General features: G+C 41.0%; 1 protein-coding gene, 1 long non-coding RNA gene and 1 pseudogene across 13 annotated transcripts in view; 1 reads left to right on the top strand and 2 right to left on the bottom strand.

Moving 5' to 3' along the window:
* The window catches only part of LOC134076331 (zinc finger protein 850-like), a 769,162-nt pseudogene that overhangs the window by 291,406 nt on the left and 455,278 nt on the right, over nucleotides 1-22,478 (bottom strand).
* Nucleotides 1-22,478, bottom strand: part of LOC134080947 (NACHT, LRR and PYD domains-containing protein 3-like) — a 143,349-nt gene that overhangs the window by 23,097 nt on the left and 97,774 nt on the right. For all 12 annotated transcript variants that reach the window (XM_062537589.1, XM_062537566.1, XM_062537551.1 and 9 more), the window contains 3 exons: nucleotides 8,076-8,246; nucleotides 7,408-7,578; nucleotides 447-617 (listed from right to left, as the gene is read on the bottom strand). In XM_062537589.1, coding sequence (XP_062393573.1) covers nucleotides 447-617; nucleotides 7,408-7,578; nucleotides 8,076-8,246 — 513 coding nt within the window. The remainder of the gene's footprint in view (nucleotides 1-446; nucleotides 618-7,407; nucleotides 7,579-8,075; nucleotides 8,247-22,478) is intronic.
* Nucleotides 2,057-2,743, top strand: LOC134099019 (uncharacterized). The gene is made up of 2 exons (XR_009941104.1): nucleotides 2,057-2,089; nucleotides 2,181-2,743. It is a non-coding gene; the product is annotated as an uncharacterized LOC134099019 (long non-coding RNA).

Here is a 22,478-nt window from a genome sequence, read left to right as displayed (position 1 = left end):
TAATTTCAATTTGAACTATTGGAAGACTGGAACTACTTCTTAGTGTGAATGGGAAAAAGATCTAAATAAATGATAGAAGACAGAATTTGGTGTCTTTCAACACAATTAGTTGATAGCAGAACTGTTAGTAATATGGTACGAGTCAGTGTCGTTGGTTTGCTATGGCTGTGATTACCTGCAGCACAAGGCCAAATAAAAGCCATGGCAATATGTGCTACCAATGCCACTCTCACTTGTGCCATATTGCCTCATTATAAACTAATATGACACAGATGATTTGATCAGTTCACAGACATTTTAAGACTCACAAAATACACTGAAAAGGTGCACAATGATAAGCAAAGTAGTATGCCACTTGATTGCTTCATTTGGCTGACCAGTTGATGTCTATTTTTAGTTCTTCTAACTAATCAGGAAATTTAAGACAAAGGAATGTCTGCACCCACCTTAATGTGTGTATTTTGCAGTTGAAATGGGACAGTCCCTTACAGAGAGGTTGAGCTCCAGAATCCCTCAAGTTATTGTCACTCAAGTCCAGCTGTTGCAGGGTGTTTGGTGACTGTAGAACTGAAGCCACAATCTCGCAAGATTTATCTGTGAGTTTACAATCAGCGAGCCTACATAGAAACACAACAAAACATAACATGAATACATGGAAAGATCTAGTGTTTCCATAATGCCCTGATAAATAAATCAAAATCAAGAACACAACATCATATCCGATCAGATCGCTACAGTCGCCATACTGGGGTCAGCAGCCGTTCAGCTGGTAAAGGAATTCGGTTACTGTAGGCTACTACATTAATTTAGCATAGATTCTCCCCACATGTTGTCACTGCAGCTAAAAGGCGAGCATTTGCACACTCGCAAGGTCTCTGCGAAGATACAGAGGAGTTGGACTTGTAGGCTATGTGGACTTGGGGACAAAGGTAAAGACGCAATACTGTTACAATGGAATGTTAACAAATCGTTCAAATTTAACTGTTTAGAAAAAAAGCTAAACGTTCGGGCCTCGGGCCGCAGTACCAGCCGTTGGCGACACTGACAGCAGCCGTTGGATCACAGCAGATCTAGTAAAACAGATGTCCTCAAAGCCTGGCGAGAAGATTCAATAATTTTCAGGGCGGTCTTTGAGCCCGAGTTTCTGCCCTCTGATACAACTACTCAAAACCTGGCGAGAAGATTCAAGGACGAGGCATAGCAGAGCTGTTGACTAACGTTACCCGCTGTGGTTTACTCTTGTTGCTACTTATGTGGAACACTAACATCGGACAACGGCATTCAGAGGCGAACCATACAGTTTCGCTTCCATTAAAAACGAAATGAAATGATGAGAAAAAAAATACTATAACTTATTGTCAATCTGACGTACATCCATAACAAAGGTGATAAATAAGACATTTCCCACCAGTGTTAACAACAACAACACTGTTGTGGTTTGCTAGACACTCAGTTAGCATAATAGCGTCCTTACCCGAAAAGTTGAGCTGTCAACCGTTAACCGTAAGGTCCAACGTCCTTTCCCCAGTTTTACTGAATAACTAGTTCTAGTATGATTAATTGATTAACCCGATATCTTAATGTGGGGATCTACACAGGCAGGCACACAGCATAGCAATCACATGATCTTTTGGAAAGTCACATGACCATAGACCACAGGAAGTGATAAATGTTTGCTGGCTGCATGTCAGACTCTCTTTGTGTTGGCGCAGACACAGTTGTGTGAGTTGGGCTCCCTTTCCCATGCAGGTATGGTTGGTCCTGGTAGGGCATATTTAATCACTGCCACTTGTATTTTAATATTTATTTATTTCATTTTTATCAGGGTGATCTCTAGAAGCGTGTCTACTCTTCATCGAGGACACAGGCCTCTGCATGGAATTTTAACTGTTATGTTCACTTCATTGTGACCTGAGCTGCTGGGCTGCACTGGTAAAGGCCTCAATATGCACATCTTTCCACATGCATTGAATGTGTTATATCTGCATTGGGACATGTTTAAATGACTTTCTCTGTCCGTAGAAACGGAACATTCACCTTGTCTCCTCATGTGTGTGAATGCTGTGGGACAGTTTGAGCATACTGAAAAGTAGGCCCATATTTTCTAGTTATGTTTGAGTTGGCTACACTATCCTGTTTAACAATGCTGTCAACTAACATGCTTGGTTTCTCTTTAAAAGGGACCAGGCCAGCCACTGTTTTTGAGTAATTAATACGCATTTCTTTGTTTTTTGTTTGTTTGGTTAGCTGTGATTTTGCCTCGAGGCCTACCACCGGTGCCTCCATTCATAGTAGCCTATTTCATTGTTTCATTGTTTCAACTAGTCTGGTGCTATTGATGCTGGTGGGTTTCCTCCTTAACGCTGTCTTCTCTGTAGGCTATCCCTGTACAAGGCCGGATCCCTACTGATGCTTTGCCCCTGGTCGGGGGACCACACTGGAGGGACACTGTAGTGGTGTGTACGTATACTGTAGCTACAACACGGTGTGATATTTTGTAGTGGTATTTAAAAAGATCTAAAGTGTGTAGTGCTTGCCGTGTTGCATGCTTCGTTGGTGTTGGGTTGCTGTCTCCTGTTTTCTATCTCACCAGGGGCCTCCTGAGCAGGGGTTCTGCATCGGCCGATCCGATCTTCCTAGGCTGAGGAATCCACCAGTATTTTGTGTAGCAGTATTTTAAGACCTGTCCATAACTTTTCTATACCTGTGTGCTAAATTATAATAAATTTGAAATACTTTTGTATATCTGCCTCTTGTCAACTGTCCCTGTGCGGGGGAAATTAGCCACACTACATTTAAGAGTAAAGATACATGGGTCCTCCTGCCCATCATCAGGAGGTGGCGTAGTCAGACTTTAAAGAAGGTGCTCTGCTTGGCAGTTACCACATTAAGAAGTACTGAAAGGAAAGGAAAAAGAGTTTAGATGCCTACCTGGCGATAAGATTGAAGTATTTTGTCCCACCACCCACAGCAAAACGAGGCAGAGAGCAGAGATGTGGTTCATCACTCACTGACTCAGAAATAACTAACGGCTGCAGTAGCCTATTTATTCCGAAGGTGACGTGGCTATCTCTCGTGCCAGACAATAAAGAGAAAGGATAGGACAGGACAGTGGTAAGAGAAAAAAAGATAGAAATATAGAACAGATAGGATAGAAATAGTTATGTACCCAAAACGCTATATCCATCATTTTAATGCATTTCCATAAATCATTTTTTATGATTATTTTGTTTTCCAAGTAATTTCAGTGGAGCCTATTGGGTTAGGCTGTTATTATGACCGCCGCTAGCATAGCTAGCGAAGCGGTCATATAGTTGTTGTCAAAGTTTTTTTTTTTTTTTCCCCGTCATCGGTTCTGAATTTTTGGTCAACGATTCCCGGGACACCGTAACACCGGGGCACATGAAACTTGGTGGGCATGTAGCCCCAGTAGACTTTTACGGAAAAATTCCGTTTCGTCCCCGGGGGTCACTCCCCCCCCGCGCTGGCCCCTCCCGAAGCCCAAAAATTGCAGTTTTTCCTACATAACTACCTGAACCGTGGCACCGAGGATGACAACATTTTTATGGTATGTTGGTCTCAAGAGCTCGGATCAACTTGGCTTATAACCAGTCATTTGTGAATTGCACCCCCATGGTAAAAATTGAAAATGTAATGTAATATTGCTTTAATTGCCCCTATCTTCAGATGAGATGCTATGAACTGCACCCAATTTCATGTGTATGATTAACCTGACACCCTCTGGGAGTATGCCAAGTTTTGTGGAATTTCATCCATGGGGGGCTATAATAAATGTATTTATGTGTGCATTTAGTGAATGGTCCCTCAACGTGGCTGCTCTACACTGAAGCCTAGAATGGCCCGTGCCCCATGTAGCTGTGTCACTGGCCACCCCCGTGGCTACCCCGTGCTTACCAAATAAAACAATTATGTATTTATTACGATTTTATATGAGAACGTCAAAAGCAGAACTAATGCAACAACGTTCAAACACTGCAGCCTGCTGCCACTGGTGTGTGGCGCTGGCGCTGCTCAGTGAATGATAGATCAGATCAGAGAGAAGAAGACAAACGAAGAAGATGGAGTTGTGATTTCTCAGTTCCGAATGGCGGCCATATTGGAATTTCATTTACTGTCGCTAGTTTCACACTACTTGATTTCTCATGTTGCAGTAAGCTAAACGATTTCATCTCTTACGTGACTTGTTGTTCTTGCACGTAACTGTGTAACCGCCAGACTGATAAAGAAGTTGGTAAATGTCTTTACGTTTAGAAACGTAAATCAAGCTAACTCATCCAAGCAGATGCGAATAGCCTGTCAGTACTCAAACCACCAGTAGCAGCTTAGGACTAGGTAAGTAAAACATCTCTTCTCTATATCTCTACTATTTTCATTTTAAAAACTGTATGTAAAGCGTAATTCTAGTCAACACCTGTTTCCAAAATGTATTTATAGAGTCTGTACATGTGGTCCCTAGCTTGGTTTGCCCGAAAATTAAGTGGAAATATCCTTTAGAAATGTTTACTTTAGGCGCTAGTTAGCATGTAACAGCATCTGAATTAATGAACTGGCATGGTGCATTTATACCTGACGATCTCTTTCAAGTAATTTAAATAAAAAACGGACCTCATGGTTAGTATTTATAGAGTCTGTACATGTGGTCCCTAGCTTGGTTTGTCTGAAAATTAAGTGGAAATATCCTTTAGTAGTGTTTGTACTCTAGGCGCCAGTTAGCATGTAACAGCATGTGAATGAATGAACTGGCCACTAGCATGGTGCATTTATACCTGACGATCTCTTTCAAGTTATTTGAATAAAAAACTGACATCATGGTTAGTATTTATAGAGTCTGTACATGTGGTCCCTAGCCTGGTTTGTCTGAGAATTAAGAAATATCCTTTAGAAGTGTTTGTAGCCTACTCTAGGCGCTAGTTAGCATGTAACAGCATCTGAATGAATAAACTGGCCACTAGCCTACTGTATGGTGCATTTATACCTGACGATCTCTTTCAAGTCATTTAAATAAAAAATGGATATAATGGTTAGTATTTGTAGAGTCTGTACATGTGGTCCCTTGCTTGGTTTGTCTGAAAATTAAGTGGAAATATCCTTTAGAAGTGTTTGTACTTTAGGCGCTAGTTAGCGTGCCAGGTGTCATACCATTGCAGTAATCATCTCACTAAACACGTCTTTTCATATCCAATCTGTTCAACAGAGTTTGCCAGTCAGACCACTACACCTTTGCCAGCACCACCATCCAGCAAGCTTCATCAACTCCAGCCATGCCGGTAAATACAGTGCCTATTGACAGCCTACACACCCCTGTTCAAATGCCAGTAGCTTTGTCCATTGTTAAATCCCTGTTGTTCTTAAATGTGTTATTGTGTTTTGGAAAGGTATTGCATTAGGCCTACATTACTCTTCACCTTTTGCTTTTGTAGTAGAAAACATGTTGATGGTAGTGAAAAGGTAGTAAATTCAGCTCAATTTTTTTGTATGAACCCTGCCATTGCAGTAATCATCTCACTAAATACGCCTTTTCATTTCTAATCTGTTCAACAGAGTTTACCAGTCAGACCTACACCTCTGTCAAATTCGCTCACAACGCTGCCAGTAACACCCCAGCAAGGTAGAACTGCATTTTCATGAATCTGGCCTTAATGTCAAGGGAGAAACAAGCCATGAATGTCTGTCACAACTTCTTTGCATCTTTACTTTCCTTACATCTGAAGAGTGTGTTGCATATTTATATCATTATTAAAAATAATTTTAATAAATTGTTTAAGCATGTACAATAAATAAAGCATGTAAATGAGCATGTAAAATAAATAAACAAAAGCAAGTAAAATAAATAAATAAACAAAATGTATTGAACCTAATACTATGTGTGGTGAGTCTGTGTGATAGTTGCTGAGGATAAATGTTTTTATATTGGATTATTAAATTACAGAATACATTTATAGGTTTCTCATCAGCAGGCACTGTCTTCACCTTAGTAAATTTGGTAACTTTGGTAAGTCCTGTAAATAATTGTAAATTGTTCTGATTGAGGGCAAATGGAAAGTGTTATAATGTATTATTGCTATTTTAGTGCATCATTTTCATTATTATGGCCATAAATAAGGCCAATTAGAAGCTGGTGGGTAGTAAGCGGCAAAAGGGTGGCCCTTTATCTGGAGCCGCTTCTGAGCCGCCGGTGGACAGCCAGAGAACTGATGAGCAAAACTCCAGCGGGCCACTGGTGGAAGCTGGGGGCAATCATGAGAGTAAACAATGGCACATGGCCACATCCACATCTGAATTTACTATAGTCTCCCCCTAGTGAAGACCTCCAGTAGGGTGCGTAATGCTGCAGCGAGTCTGTACACCGGACACAGCAGGTCGCACACGGGCGCATACGCTTACGGTTGGTCAAACAGCAAGTATAATCCCAGCCATACAGGAAAGTTGACAAGCGTAATTCGTTTTGGAGAGAATGTGCAGAACTGAGCGGCGGTCATATTGTGTACCGCTATGCGGTGCATCTAGTTTGATTTGTCTTTCAATCAAAACAACCCAACCGCACTTTTTATGTTACCCGAAATTACACAACATGACAGAATGTTTTCAAAAATGAATGTAGGCAGCGTTCTGGAAAAGAGTTCTTCATGTATCGGCCTACCTAACAACAACCACAATAAATAATGACTCTGACGTAATTGGGTGATTATGGCTACAAACACAGTAGGCATGTCATCTCCTCCCTAATGAATCAGTGTTCGCTTGTAAATTGGCTTCTATGGTTTAGCCAAAGGAATGACACTTAGTACAGCCTTTGGGCTTTATTGTGTTTTTTATATCCTTCTGAACACTTGATGTTCAATAAAGTTTCAATCAATCAATCTTCAATCAACCAATCAATGCTGATGAGCTCCAGGTAATTGGCAAACATGACCCCAAGGACATGGACATGTAGAATAGGTAGCTTCTGGATGAAGAGGAAGACAAGGATGTGCTAGAGCAGGAGAGTAATCTCCTATCATCCTCAGCAGGGTACGCATGTTTGGGTGTGTGTGTGTGTGTGTGCGAGCCCAACTGTAAGCATGCACATTTGTGGTAGTGACGACGAGAGCGCTGCTCTGATTTCCGTCTCCATTTTATGTTGCGGCTCTGAGCCACCTGTAACAATATGTAACAATATGTAATATGTAACAACATAATCAGGAGACATTATTCTCCTGTAATGCCAAAGATTACACACACACGCACAGATCTAAAAGGTTTTCATAAGATGTAGGCTAGTGTAATGTGTTAAGTGGATAACTTGAAGAGATGAATGACATATTGTCCTAACGGCATCAGCCAATATTTGTCTAATTAAACAATAAAATAAAAAAGATCAGGAAACACATAAGTGCTTATTCCAACCTTAATATCTGCAGTATGCTATTGGAACTCGACAGTCCCTTAGAGAGAAGCTGGACTCCAGAATCCCCCAGGTCATTGTTACTGAAGTTCAGCTGTAGCAGGGAGTTTGGTGACTGTAAAATTGAAGCAGCAATCTCACATAATTTATCTGTGAGCTTACAATCAGCAAGCCTGCATAAGAACACAACAAAACATAACGTGAATAAATGGAATATATTGCATTTACACAGTGCCCTGATGAATAAATAACAATCTAGAGACATTTCAACAACAGTGCAAAAATCACTGTGTATCACTATGGTCAAACCCACACACACACATACACACACACATGCACGCACGCAGGCACGCACACCTGAAAGATTTTATTTTGATGTAGTCCAAGGTATGATGTAGCTAAATTGTAGGGGTGCAATGAAATTGGCCTCACATGATCATCAACCAATATTGGCCTTGTTGACTTGTATCGGCTTATTTGTAAAAATGCATGAGGTTTATCTGTAATATCAATTCTGCAAAAGCTAAATGTTGTGTTAAGCAAACACTGGCACATTCAGAGTTAATGCTGAAGGGCTGAACGACTTGCATGTTTCACTGTCACTATAGCTAACAACAATTAAGGAAACAAACAAATACAAAAAGTATGTAAAAAATGGCCTTACACCAACCTTAATGTCTGCAGTTTGCAGTGGGGACTAGACAGTCCCTTAGAGAGAAGCTGAACTCCAGAATCTCTCAGGACATTGTGACGCAGGTCCATATCTATCAGGGAGTTTGGTGACTGTAGAACAGTAGCCACAATTCCACATGACTTCTCTGAGAGTTTGCATGCAGCAAGTCTGCATAACAACATGAGAAAAGATCAAATTAAAGGGCTATTGTTTGAACACTGCACCACTAAATCAACATAATCAAGACAGATTATTCCCCTGTAACGGCAGTACATAGTCTGGCTATCACAATACTAAGATCAATCTTTTAAGAGCTTATATTTTAAAAACGTGGGCCTATAGCCAGTAGCCTATTGTAGTGGAGTGGAGAATAAACACAAATAAACACAGTTTATCCACCTCGCAAAAGAGTTTATTCACCAATTGCAACTTTTAATCAAAGATCACACTGTATTATCTGCATTCACAATATGTATACTCATCAACACTGGAACCATTTAATCCACTGGTATTGTTATAAACATTGGATAATAACCTCCACCATCATCAAACATGTTCTGCATGCCTTTAAAAGAAAAAAAAAACCCATGATAGAGCATAGACCACTACACCCCTGCCCAGGGCTGTACACTGCGAGCAGCTCGTCGCAAATGCGAGTAAATATAAATTAGTGCTAATTGAAAATATGAAATGGGAGCACATCAGGTGCGAGTACTGAATTCAACCCTTTTATTCGCATTTTGCTCCTAAAAATCCACACCAAGTGGATCAAAGTATTGGCTAGTACAATTTTCGCGCATCTGTATACAAATGTCATAGTTGACAACTCTAACGCTCCTGCATGGCTGGAAACTCACGCTCTCAGCATCAACCTCGCTGTGTCTCACACACGCAAGAAATGTCACTCCAAAACCATTCTTCTTTTTCTTCAATCTGTTCGTTATCAGTTGGTGACTTTGTAGTGATTACCGTTGAAACGGCAAACCATGATAAGAATGTTGCTATATACAATTACCGTGTTCATTTCAAATATTATTATTATCACGGTTGATGAACACGGTGTGGAAACCGTATTAGCTTCACCCCAGCCTGCATTTGACATAGGCCTGGTTGACTTCTATGAAAGAAATCCGACTGATTCTGTTGTCTAAATGATGGATTTAACCACGATTTGGTGTAGGCTACTGTACACCTGCTTTAAAAAGGCGGAACATTTTCATTGCAAATGTGCGCATCATATAGCCACTCTGCGTCTTTGTATGGAGGTTACGTTCACATTAAATCCATTCCACTAACGTTATCAGGAGAATACCGTAACGTTTTATTTTGAGCACTGGTTGTCACTCATTGCATATAACAGATATAGCCTACCAAACTCCAAGACGAGTCATGGTAGAGTAAGTTAAGCACCCAGCCAATCAAACATACATGACCAAAAAAAAGTGACAACTCACCATGCCGTGCCATGGTAGGCTACCTAAATCATAGAAGTTAACTGGACAGTGGACACTCATTTTTCTATTACACCAGAAATATTTGTCTTTACCTTTGTTAGTTTTTTGAACATTTAAGTTATTTAATGAAAACATGATGTATCCTTGAACTGCTTGACTCTTTTCCTAAAACCGAATGAAACCTAATTATGTTCACGTACATCTTAAAGTGACAGGCACTCAATTAGACCTACACACCACCCCTGTAATATCATTAAAGACAAGTGTAATCAATATGAAGTATTCAGTTTACTGAATATTTTAAGCTATAAGTAATTATGCAGATCCTAAAATGCTATACATTGTTAACAAAATGTATACAAATTCTGAATTCAAAATATGAAATAGAAACAAGACAAGCCATTTTCTGTGTGTGTAGGATTTGAGCAGAGACTATTGTCACTGCTGTGAATGATCTGTATCCTGCTTAAGGCAAGATGGTTTTCAAGGAAATTTCGTAGTGCTCCTACATTTTTTTCTGTGCTCCTAAACTTTTTCATTTAGTAGCACCTGTGCTCCAAGTGAAAAAGCTTAGCGTACAGCCCTGCCCCTGCCTGCACTTATCTATTTCATAACATCTAAAAAACAGGCTAACGTCTCTCACTCTAATTTGTCCAAAATTCTAAGGATATCTAGGAGTTCAACATTTTAGCACATTCACCTGTAAGATATTCCTCCATAGACATACAATGGACATAAACCGGCTGATAAAACACAAAAAGCTACCCCAAATGCAAGGCTATCAGATATGTTCTAATTCTAAGGTGGTATACCTTACCAGACATCAGATGCAACATGCAAGTTATTCTCCTACTGATTGACCAAAATCTGGCTCATTGACTAATAAGGTAAGAGAGCATATTTGATAACGTCATATTTGACAGCTATCGAGTGAGGAAATGGAATAGTGCATTTTTAGTTTAGAATATGACATAAGTGAGTACAATAGGTTTTGCAAATTACTGTGTGCAGTACACTTCAGCCTCTCTCGCCATGGGCATCAGAGGCCTTTTGAAAGTGGGTGGGACAGTTGAACAGGGGCTCTGGGGGTCCTCCCCCATGAAAAATAGGCTAAAAAAAGAAAGATGATCTAGATGCAATTTCCTGAATTCTAGTACACTTTGACAGGCCTCTATCTAACTAAATTAAGCTTTTGATTAAAAAAACCCATTCGGAACAGACTTTAAAGGAACACTTCACCGTTTTTTCATATCAAACTATGTTATTCCCTTAACTAAGACGAGTTGTTACATACCGCTCACGTTTCAATGCATGCACTCACTGGCTCTGGTGCGTGGCACTACTTTGATAGCACTTAGCCCAGTTCATTGATTAGGATCCAAACAGAGATGAAGTTAGAAGCGACCAAACGCCTCCATGTTTTCCCTATTAAAATACAGTTACACGAGTAGCCACACGACCAAGTATGGTGAGACAAAATAAAACGTGGTGCATTTCTAAGCAGGTGAGAGTGACTCACAAATAGGCTCAAAAGTAGAACTGTCACTATAGCGTATGTGGCATCACAAGTGGACATGTGGTACAGAAGTGTCTATCCCACGACAACATGGCCCCCAACCGAACTACGTGTCCCAGAGTGCACCACACGGACAGGTGCAAATGAGCAGGCGCAGAGGGACAGAAAACAAAGGGAGCTGAGACAGAGAGCATGCTGCAGCTACCCGATGTGAGTCAGGCGCAGATGTGAGTTGCACATGTGTCACTTTGCGACTATGATGGGGCGACATCTACATTCTTAACAGTCTTCTGTTATAAACGTTTTATGTGTAGGGACCCAGAGCAAGCTACTGAGGTTTGGTGCTGTTTTGAGCAATATTGCTGGTTTAAAAATGCTATTTTGAAAGCGTTTGGCTCACCGCTTATTTGATGTATTTCCATTCAGAAAAACACTTTTTGGTCAATTTTTGCTGACGGTCAAAACAACTGGACTTTGTGAAGGTATATTTTCTTTGCTACCCACTACATCTTTTTTAATTGCATTGAATGTTTTGCGTTGGACTACTGCTGGGTAGCACTTTATAATAACCATCCGTTATAAATGGTTAATTGATGCTTTATTTTGCAACTAATTAAACATTTAATAACTTAATAATCATAAATTAATCATTTGTAGATAATAATCAATGATTACTAAACACATAACTTACACATACTTTATTATCAGCTTATGAAAAAAGAAACTATTTATTTATATATAACATACTAAAAGATATCTGTTTAGTGATAACTTGATTTCAGTTCATTTTATATTAGTAAGCTACATTATTATTGCAAATATCATATTATTAATAATGATATATTGAGTTATTGTTAATGATTATAATGTTGATTGTAGGCCTTTCCATAGCCATATCCTCAACGCCTATGCCTATTACATAGGTTGATTAACTATTGAACTATAAATGATGTTCTATGGATTAACAGCTAGTTAGAAAAACAATTACACCATCTGTTTTTCAGATGGCTATGATAAAGTTGGGTCTTAGTCTTTTATTTGTTAGTAAATCATTTGTAAACTATCTAAAAATGTAAATATCATTTGTAGTGGCAGCCTTTCGGCGGCCGCTTCAGAGAGCGTATAACACTGGACAACGCGCGTCTTTTTAGATTATAGAAATTTATTTTACCAAACTTTGACTAGTACAAAACAAACAAACCTCTATCGCATTCACGCGGTTGAAAAATTGTTTGCCACTTCCGCTCTACCTGGCCAGAGGTGTGCCAGCCCTATAATTGATTCTCCGTCAATCAGACGGCCAGACGTCACTCAATTAGCTAGACAGACATCCAGACGGGTTTAACTTAGAATTCCATACATTTAAATCATATTCACCATAATTGTAAACCATATTTCATGAACATAAATATCATTCTAGTGTCATTGGCATTTTATCAATATTAATAACTGAAAATGATTTTGCAAACATAAATATCAAAAACGGCTCCAACATTCCGGCCCCTAATTGACCATAATGTGGCAATTCATAACAAACATTCATAAGGAACCGCACAGTTCAAAGTCCATTGTGCATACATGTTTTCAATGTTTTTTTCTTTTTTTCACATATCAGTTTCAAAAGTTCATAGAAAGTTTGTCAAAATGTTCTTTCTTTTTTTTCCAAAAAATATTGCCCCTTTTAAAAAGAAAAAGGTCAAGGGGACTTCAATGTCTTTTCTCAAAGTCTCGCAAAAAATCAAAGTTCATTCAATAGTCCATTCAATAGTCACATTATTACACATTTACACATCATCTCATCTCTTTTTCTCCCCAACAACATCAACAGGTATTCATATTCGTACTCATTCAAAATGTCAAAACATATTATCGGTGAATAGTAAATAGATTAGAATAGAGTTTTCAGATTCTCACTATTCATGAGACAAATACCATGTTGTACTGTACGTAATGTACAGCGTAATGTGTGTAGTGTATTACTGGGTTAGTCAAGTCAGTTGGTCAGTCAGGACATGTCTTTGAGAAGACACAGCTTGGTGATTGGTCTCTCCAAGATGCCTGTCTGGGTCTTAACTCTGACACGACGTACAAAGCCCTTTGTATCTGGAAAGGTTTCCATAATGCGTCCCATAGGCCAGGAGTTTTGTGGAGAGGTCTCATCTATGATCAGCACTATGTCTCCAGGTTTTAGGTTTCTTTTGACCTCATTCCATTTTTGTCTCTCCTGCATTAAAGGAAGGTACTCCCGTGTCCATCTCTTCCAGAAGAGGTCTGACAGGTACTGAACCTGTTTCCACCTTCTTCTGGAGTAGCAGTCCTGCTTGGTGAAGAGCCCAGGTGGAAGAATGGGCTTCCCTTTCAAGAGAAGCAGGTGATTTGGGGTTAAGGGTTCAGGATCTTTAAAGTCTCCAGATGTTTCCGTAATGGGACGAGCATTCAGAATCGCCTCTACTTCACACAGAGTAGTTTGAAGACATTCATCATCTAAAGTTTGCTCCTTTGTGATTGAGTAGAGGATTTTCTTTATTATTCAGATAAGGCGTTCCCACACGCCACCGTGGTGAGAACCATAAGGCGGATTGAACGTCCATTTGATGCCCTTTTCTTGTATTGAATTCTGGATCTTACTCATGTTTAAGTGAGCAAGTGCTTCTTTTAATTCTCGCTCTGAGCCCACAAAATTTGTTCCGTTGTCTGAAATGATTTCCTTTACCTGACCACGTCTGCAGATAAATCTTCGCAACACTGAAATGCATGAGCTGGTATCCATAGAGTAGGCCATCTCTAGGTGTACAGCTCTACTGGCAAGGCACGTAAACAAGGCCCCGTATCTCTTCACCCGGCTACGGCCACTCTTGACTTCTATGGGCCCAAAGTAGTCCAAGCCAGTGTGCGTAAACGGGGGAAGATTTGGTGTTATGCGTACGCGAGGCAAGTCAGCCATTTTCTGTTTCATTGCAGTACCATGCCATCGTCTGCAGAATATGCAATCACGGGTTATTTTCCTTGCAGCCTGATAGGCTTTGAGTATCCAGTACTTCGTCCTGAGTTTGGAAAGCATCTGATTTTTTCCACAGTGACCTACGAGATGGTGGGTATGGCTCCAGGGGCGGAGTGGGACACTAAAATCCACCGGGAATATTCTGACCACACCGGCCCCCTACCCGCCGCCAGCCCACTGCCGGCCCAACCCACCCATGCCTTGAGCACGACCACCTTCCGTATATTATAAACACAAACAAAATGTTGGCTAAATGTAATATAGTCAATCTATGAAGGTCCAGGTCCAGACTTTCATGTTTCAGTTTTACGGGCATTTGCATGCAAAACATGCAATACACCATTTTTACACTAAATTTCTTGGTTGAGAAATGTATGTCCACATATACTGTAACATATACTGTAATCAAAAGTCAAAAGCATTTTACATCTCTACCTTGCCCTCTCCTTGGGCCTGCTCCTGCACCTCCGCACCTTGCTCTTCTCCCTGGGCCCATTGTTCTTACTCTTCCTCATCCAGACATTAGGCTACAGTATTTGTCTTTTTATGTTTCTGTTTCCAAAAACATCACCTCCTCCTTTTACTGTGTAAGTATAATGTAAATGTAAAAAGTAACCCCTGCCACTGAGTCTAAGACAAACTGGAATCAGCTGTGGTTGGCCCAATTTACCCAACATCATCTATGTGCCAGTTATTCAATTGTTTGTTTATTATCAGCTGAGATATATTGTTTTTGAACTGATATCATTGCAGAAGGAGAGGTTACTGAGGGTTGGAATTGTTTTAACTATTGTGGGATGTCATGTGTTAACAGTAACATCTGTAAAATAATAGAAAAACGATCCATCATTTTGTTGTTTGTTAGGAAAATGTAAGCATTGTGGAAATGTGTTCACTGCCTGCATATTGTGCGAAAACGACATGAAATGTGTGAATGGTATGTCCGCAATGTGTTTAGAGTTTTGAAAACGTGACAACTGTTTGGACAAACGCTATGTCAGTCACTGAAAAAAACTGTAAGCCATTTATTCGTTTGAAATGTAGGCTACATGAGTTAACTAGCTTGTGATATTTTCCGTCTAGCAAGTAGCCTAACGTAGTTGAGCTTTGCGTCAATGATTTTCATTCTGTCAAATTTACCTGCACTCGTAATGGCCGTGGACTAGACTACGGGTAGCCTAAATCTGTTTTGAGCATTTAGATGCATGCTCCTCCAGCAGTCGCTTCTCCTTAATTCTGCCTTTTTCAGCCCCCTCTTTGTCTTTCCTCTTCTTGCCTTCCATATTAATCAAGCAAACACCTAATCCGTTCACTATCAAAACGCTACTTTCACGAATAGTGTAGGCTAAGGGGCCATGCCATTAGAGGAGGGGCCGCTCATCTATCCCCCTACATTTCTGTAATAGACTGACCTAGCAAACGTATTTGCCATTCCCAGGAGGCTTTGCTGTTCTATTTTGAATTTATTTGTGACCAAAAGAGTTAAATAACACTTTTTAATAATATGAAGAATTAAATGAAGACACCCAAGGCTACACACAAATGCACTGATCGGAGAGAACTGAGATGAATAGGCCTGTAATTAATATGTAAGGTAACCATGACTAAGGTATATAAAGCAACTGAATGGTTTAAATAGTGGTTGGTTTCTACACAAAGGCAATTGACGATGAGCGATTTCAGATGACGGAAACACTTGAGAAAATATCTTATGATAACAAATGTTCCAGCGGCCGCTCAGGCACGTCTTGGGCCAGTGTAAATGCAACATCAGGCCTGGCGGGAAATATCCCGAATCTCCCGATTGCCACTCCGCCCCTGTATGGCTCAGAAGAAGTCTTGAGAGGTGATCATCACTAGGCAGAATGGCTGGGTGCTTGATCTCCTCAGTCATAGCCAGCTTGCTCAGTCTGCCTCCTACTCTTAATATTCCGTCATGAATCATGGGGTCCAATTTGTAGAGTCTGCTACTCCTTCTTACAGCTTGGCCTATCTGTAAGGCTTTCACTTCATCCCTGAAGGCTTGCCGTTGAGCATAAGCTACAAGTGATTCCTCAGCATCTGTGAGGTCCTGTGTGGATAGCTGTCGGTCTGCAGGTTCTAATTTTACTAGCACACTCTGTGACGTACCTGCTTGCTTCAGTTGGATCAAGTGTCTCAGAGTCCTTTTGAACTTCAAGAGCCAGGCTGTAGATCTGATGAGTTTGTCCCAAGACGAGAAGTATTCAATAAAGTGAGTCAGAGGATTTTCATGGGCTACTGTTGCAAAAGCTACAACTTTTTTCTTGACCTCCAAGTCACTGTCAGAAAGTGTCGGTGGCTCTGTCGAAAGCTTCGGCCAGTCAGCTTCGCATTTGGCCAGAAAGTCTGGACCTTTAAGCCAACTGTTTACTTTCAGAAAAGTCTCTGTTCGCATTCCTCTAGACGCATTGTCTGCTGGATTGAGATCAGTCTTAACCCTCTAACCGCCCAAGGCGCCGTACGGCGACAAGCAACATCACTGATTAAAACAGACGGTAGATCCGAGTAGGGTGACAAATCGCCTTTGTACTCTCCACCACTAGTTGGCAGACATCCAGAGCTTCGATTCAAGCCCAAATTCGAGTAAAAAAGTTTTCAGGAAGTGCCTGTATTACTCGCGAGAAACAAAAAAAAAAGACGCATTTCCTGTTTTATAACGCGGAAGTGAAATGCGCGATCGCTATGCACAAATTGAAGCAGAAAAACGGCAAATGTTAAAAAACAAAGTCGTGTGTTATGAAGTCTTGGGTCTGCCATTCACCTACTCTGATTCTGAAGGAGAATATCTGCCTTTTGGAGATTATGATCGGTCGTTCGTTGGCAGTGACAGTCAAGATGCGTCTGTGAATGGAGGTGGGTCTTTGCGTGTGTACGTCAATGTTTACCTGCAGCAATGTTGACCAAAGGGTTCAAATAAGCATGGTGTGCTTGGTGCCAGTGATAATCATGATGATAGTGTCTGTAATTGACATGGTACAGACAGCAGGTCTAGTAAAAATAGGGCTCTGAAGAACTACAAAGTCATCCGCGATAGGAACTGATTTGACCAGGCTACTTTATTATATAGTAACATAGGGATTGTGATAATACTAATAGTTTACTATTGTTGGTTTACATGTGGCTGTGGTCCTGTTTGTTTGTTATGTCGGAGAAATTACAAAAATCTAAGTAAAACTGCTCAAATGTGTTCAACAATCAGTATTTACTGAAATGTGCATAATTTGACACTATTGCCATCCTGTGACGTCATAATATGCAAATTAGATGAGTAAATTTACTCCCTTTATAAACTTTAGTTCATACTCAATGATTTTCACATTTACAGTAGGACTTTATCTCTGACCACTTTCAAGCCATGGCCTTTTGAATTTTTTATGCAAAAATCCAAAAAAACCCGGGCGGTTAGAGGGTTAATGTGACGCCACTGAGATTTCTCTGTCAGATCGCGAATCACAGATACCCTATTTGCCACAAAGGTTTTGAATCTCTGTGTCATTCAGGATGTACTTCAGAACAGAAGTACTATCTGTCCAGAAGAAGGATTCTGAGATCGGAAGTTCTAGTTCTTTCTTGAGCATATTGTCCATCCGAGCAGCCAAAACTGCTGAGGTGAGCTCCAGTCTGGGAATTGTCACTATTTTCAAGGGTGCAACCCTCGATTTCCCCATCACAAATGCAATGTGAGGTGGTCTACTTCTGCAGGCAAATCTTAAGTAACTGACCGTCCCATAGCCTCTCTCATAGGCGTCACAGAAGTGGTGCAACTGGACGTCAGTGACATCAAGATCCACTGGTTTGTAGCATCTCTGTATTCTAAAGTTGGAGATCATGTGAAGATCTCTCTGCCACTCGCTCCATTTTGATGCAAGGGCAGTTGGGATTTCTTCGTCCCATCCGCAGTTGATCTTACACAACTCCTGCTGTATCAGTTTTCCTGTGAGCATACCTGGTGATAAGAATCCCAGGGGATCGTAAACAGAATTGAGCACAGACAGAATTCCCCTTCGACTAACCGGTTGCTGTTTCAGAATGATGTCAAAGAAGAATGTGTCGGACTCAACATCCCACCGCATGCCAAGGGCTCTCTCTACAGGAAGCTTATCCTTCTCAAGGTCAATGTTCTTAACTTCTTTTGCTCTCTCCCCTACAGGTAAAGATGCGAGGACAGAACGGTTGTTACTGCACCATTTGGTGAGTTTAAATCCTCCAGTTGCACATATGGTCTTAAGATTCTGGACCAAACTGATTGCTTGTTTCTCATCTGGAACAGATTTCAGACAATCGTCCACATAAAAATTATGACGGACGGTGTTGAGTATCGAGGCATCAGCTTTTCCTTCATTGTCCTCAGCGGTCTGCTTGAGAGCAAAGTTTGCGCAGCTGGGAGATGAAACAGCACCAAAAAGATGCACAGTCATTCTGAACTCTCTTAATGCTTGGGTAGTATCGCCACCCGGCCACCACAAGAATCTCAGGAAATCCACATCGTTTTCAGGAATCTTCACTTGGTGGAACATTCCTTCAATGTCCCCCATCACAGCTACGGGTTCCTGTCTATACTTCAGCAATACACCTAATAAGGTGTTCGTAAGATCTGGGCCTTGTAGCAGCTCAGCATTCAAAGATGTACCTTGGTAGGCTGAAGTACAGTCGAAGACCACCCGGATTGACTTCTTTTGCTTATGGTACACTCCGTGGTGGGGAATGTACCAGAGTCTTTCATCTGTCCGGAGGAGCTGTTCTCCAGGTAACATCTCAGCATGCCCCTTCTCCAAGATGTCGTTCATGAAGCACACATAATCATTTTTAAATGACTCGTCCTTTTCGAATCTTTTCTTAAGGCTGTATGTTCTTTGCTCAGCCATTTGCCTTAGGCATACAGACGTCGTCCTTACGGAAAGGAAGTCTGATCTCATAATGACCATCCTTTTTTCTGATCGATTCATTCATAATTTTCAGAAACTTCTTGTCTTCAAATGAGTGTTCTGTTTTCTCTTTATAGGTCAATTCTGGAAAGTCTTGTTTGTACTGTTGAATCAAAAGATCCTCCAAACGAGCCACTGATATCCTATTGGTTGTTATCTGTGGTCGACCGTGTTCGTCAACAAGTGAGCTGATTCCCAGTGGTCCATTTACTATCCATCCAAGATGTGTCAGGACAGCATATGGGCCATTGTCTTGACTGTTGATGACCTTCAGTGGTTCCATGGCCTTTGGGATATTCACACCAATCAACAGATCGACATCAGCTTCAATGGACTTCAATTTGACCGTATTCAGGTAAGGCCATTGTTTCAGGTCTTCTTCTTTCGGGATGTTCTGACGATTCACAGGAATGGCATGTTGTGTAAAGACCTCTGGAAGTTCTATGAAGTCATCACCATCAATTCTGCTTACTTCCAGTCCGCTCAGTTTATATGTTTTCACTGGTATTTCGTAACTCATTGTTTGAAGTAGAATTTCTGTTTTCCTCCCTCTGACAGACAGTTGTTCCATTCTCTGTACAGAAGGTTGCGGAACTCCCGGGATCCAAGAATGCATATGTTTCGATAGAGTAACTACCCTTGCTCGCCTTCACTCTTACAGGTACAATAGCCAGTTTGTGGTCAGTATTGCCGGCCCCTGTTTGACCAGTTGGTGCCATGGTGACAGTGACAGAGTTGGCCTGCACAGCTGTGCCACAGCTGGTTTTGTTTGTGGTTACTGCAGGTGTTTTAGCATATGTGGCGCCATCTTGCTGCCAATTCCCAATATGCAAGATGGTAGGGTGTTTCTTATCGCATGAGCGACATATCAGACGTTTCTTGCATGTTCTACTGAGATGTCCTTTAATCAAACAAGCAAAACAAAATCCATGTTTCTTGAGAAACTCAACTTTCTCCTTGTGTGGGAGTTTTAATATTGCTTCACATGTTTCCATTGCATGCTCTCCTTTGCAGAAAACACAGGGTTTAGAAAAAGCATCTTTTGCATTGACAGAAGTAAAATTCTTGGAATCTTGATTTCCAGTTTCTCTGATGTTGGCGTTAGCAACAGTGATGACTGGAGAAACCGCAGTGACGAAGCTCTGCTTGCTGCCAGGTTTACCATAGGACGAGCTCGCTGTAGGTGCTCTCGCCTTTGTTTCTCTATGGGCATCTTGAATGTTGCCAAAGACTGGATCCTGCATGATCTTGGCCTGTCTTTCAACAAATCTGACGAGGTCATTGAATGTAGGTCTCTGTTGGGTCTGTTCCGTTATGTCACACACCACCGCTCTCCATCTCTCTCTGTGTTTGTATGGAAGTTTTGACACAATTTGCTTCATATTAGATGGCAGGTCAAGTTCTGACATATAGCGAAAGTTTCGGGCAGCATTACTGCAACTTCTTAAATATAAAGCATAACTGTGAAGTGACTTTCCATCGTCTGGTCTAATTACACTCCAGTTTAAGGCCTTCTCCATATAGGCAGTCGTGATTTTAAAGTCATTGCCAAAGTGGCGCTTGAGCAGGCGCTTTGCTTCAGCATAACCAGTTGCAGCGTCCATGTAAAGACAACTTCTGACAAGTTCTTTTGGCCCTCCAACTGTATATTGTTCCAAAAAGTACAATCGGTCTTTATTACTGTCAGTCTTGTCTTCAACATTGTGTTTGAATGCTTGCATGAGCAACTGAAAGTCCAGGGGGTCACCATTGAACACAGGAACCTCCTTCTTTGGAAGCGATGTTTGATTTAGAACAGATACAAGCAGATTTGTCAGGTCTGTGCTATCTGGAGGTTCTGGTGGTTCCATTCCAGGAGTAGATTGTGATCTTCTTGGTTGGGTCTCAGTAGTTCTGTAAGTTCGTCGGCTTGGTAAATGTGCCCTTCTAGCCGCAGCAGTGGGTGGCTGTGGCACCGCCATTAACTTCTGATGTACGTGTATAGCTTTCTGAAACGGTGTTTTAGGTATTGCTCCTAATTCCACAAAATCCATCTGAGACATGCCAGTAATTCTGCTGCTTTCTACTGATTTGACCTCCAATGGCTCCTCTGATCGGTGTGGTCTTTGATCCATGTATTTCTCCAGGTAAGCATTCATGTCATCCTCAGACCTGAGAGTTTTCCTTAATGTTGATTCTATTGGTTCAATTTCCTCCAAGGCCTGTAGTTTTGCATTAGTGACAGAAAGATCCTCTCTTAATTGTAATGCTTCCATTTTGGCTTGTAACTTAACTCTGTCCATTTCCATTTCATGTTTCTCTCTCAAGGATCTGGCTCGGGCCATTAAACCAGCTTTATCCACAGCAATTTGAATGCGTGCTGAATGGGATGATGATGCCTTTGAGTCAGCTTTAGATATTCTTGACACACTATCAGTCACGTCAACAGTGTCAGCAATGTCACGTGATTGTATGTCAGTCAGCTTACGTTCCAACCAGATATCAGTCTGAGAAATAAATTCATTGAACTTTGCAATCTTTGGTTCATACCAATCAATATTTTCATTTTCTTTTGCATCATCAGTTAACAATATTTGCACAGATTCATGACTGATTTTAAATTTGTCAAGGATTTGATGGAATACACTTAGTTGTTCTTTCACTTTCTCAACATTGCCTTCGCCAGCGCCCCGCCAAATCATTTCGTTAATTTCATTCATTTTGCGAGTGCAATGGCCAAGTTTGCCGCGACGAGTTGCGCTTAGCTCTTTAAAAACAGGTGTTGTCTGTTTGGCCGTCTCAGGAGTTTGTTCGGGTTGTTCGTTCTCGTGATCAGACATGATTGCAATTGTTTTATTTCGCTATATCACAATTTATGTTGATTCAGTCACATCCGTGTAACGTTTTCATTTAATCGCAGTTACATGTTCTGCTGCCTCCCAGACAGCACACATGAATCTGGCCGACGTCGGCATTAGATCACCGGCGATTCGCAAATATTAGCGTCTCAGGGGTATCGGCCGGTATCGGCCCTTAGTCGGAGTAAATGTTTTAACTCTGGCTACGGCTCAGGCTTCCACGCATGTAGGCTTTTGATCGGCCCCTCTGGGTCTCACTATCCAAAGCAAAATCCCGCTAGAACTAACGGCTTTATTTTTTTTATGTGTGACGTGTGTAGCACTACTGTGTAGCTACAGTAGTACTGTCTACAACAACAGTCTCCTGGAGCAGCGATTTTCAGGTGGGTAAACTCACTCATGTAAATGGTCAGAAAGTATGTGTTGTGTCATTTACCTGCTCAGCTAAGTCATAACTTTGTGTAAACGAGCTGTTTTTGAGTAATAACAACTTCGATGAGCTAATTCACGTTGATTGAGCTAATTCACGTTAGCTATAGCAGTTAAGCTAACACTGGGAAACATTTTAAATCTACTGTAGCAACAAAATGTTAACAGCATCGATGATCTCCGTAGGACAGCTGTGTAGGTGTAAGAATATCAAGTA

This window comes from Sardina pilchardus, chromosome 1 (genome assembly GCF_963854185.1).
Source record: "Sardina pilchardus chromosome 1, fSarPil1.1, whole genome shotgun sequence".
NCBI classification, from domain to species: domain Eukaryota; kingdom Metazoa; phylum Chordata; class Actinopteri; order Clupeiformes; family Clupeidae; genus Sardina; species Sardina pilchardus.
Note: the sequence above shows the minus strand (reverse complement) of the source record. Positions and strands in the feature narration are given on the sequence as shown.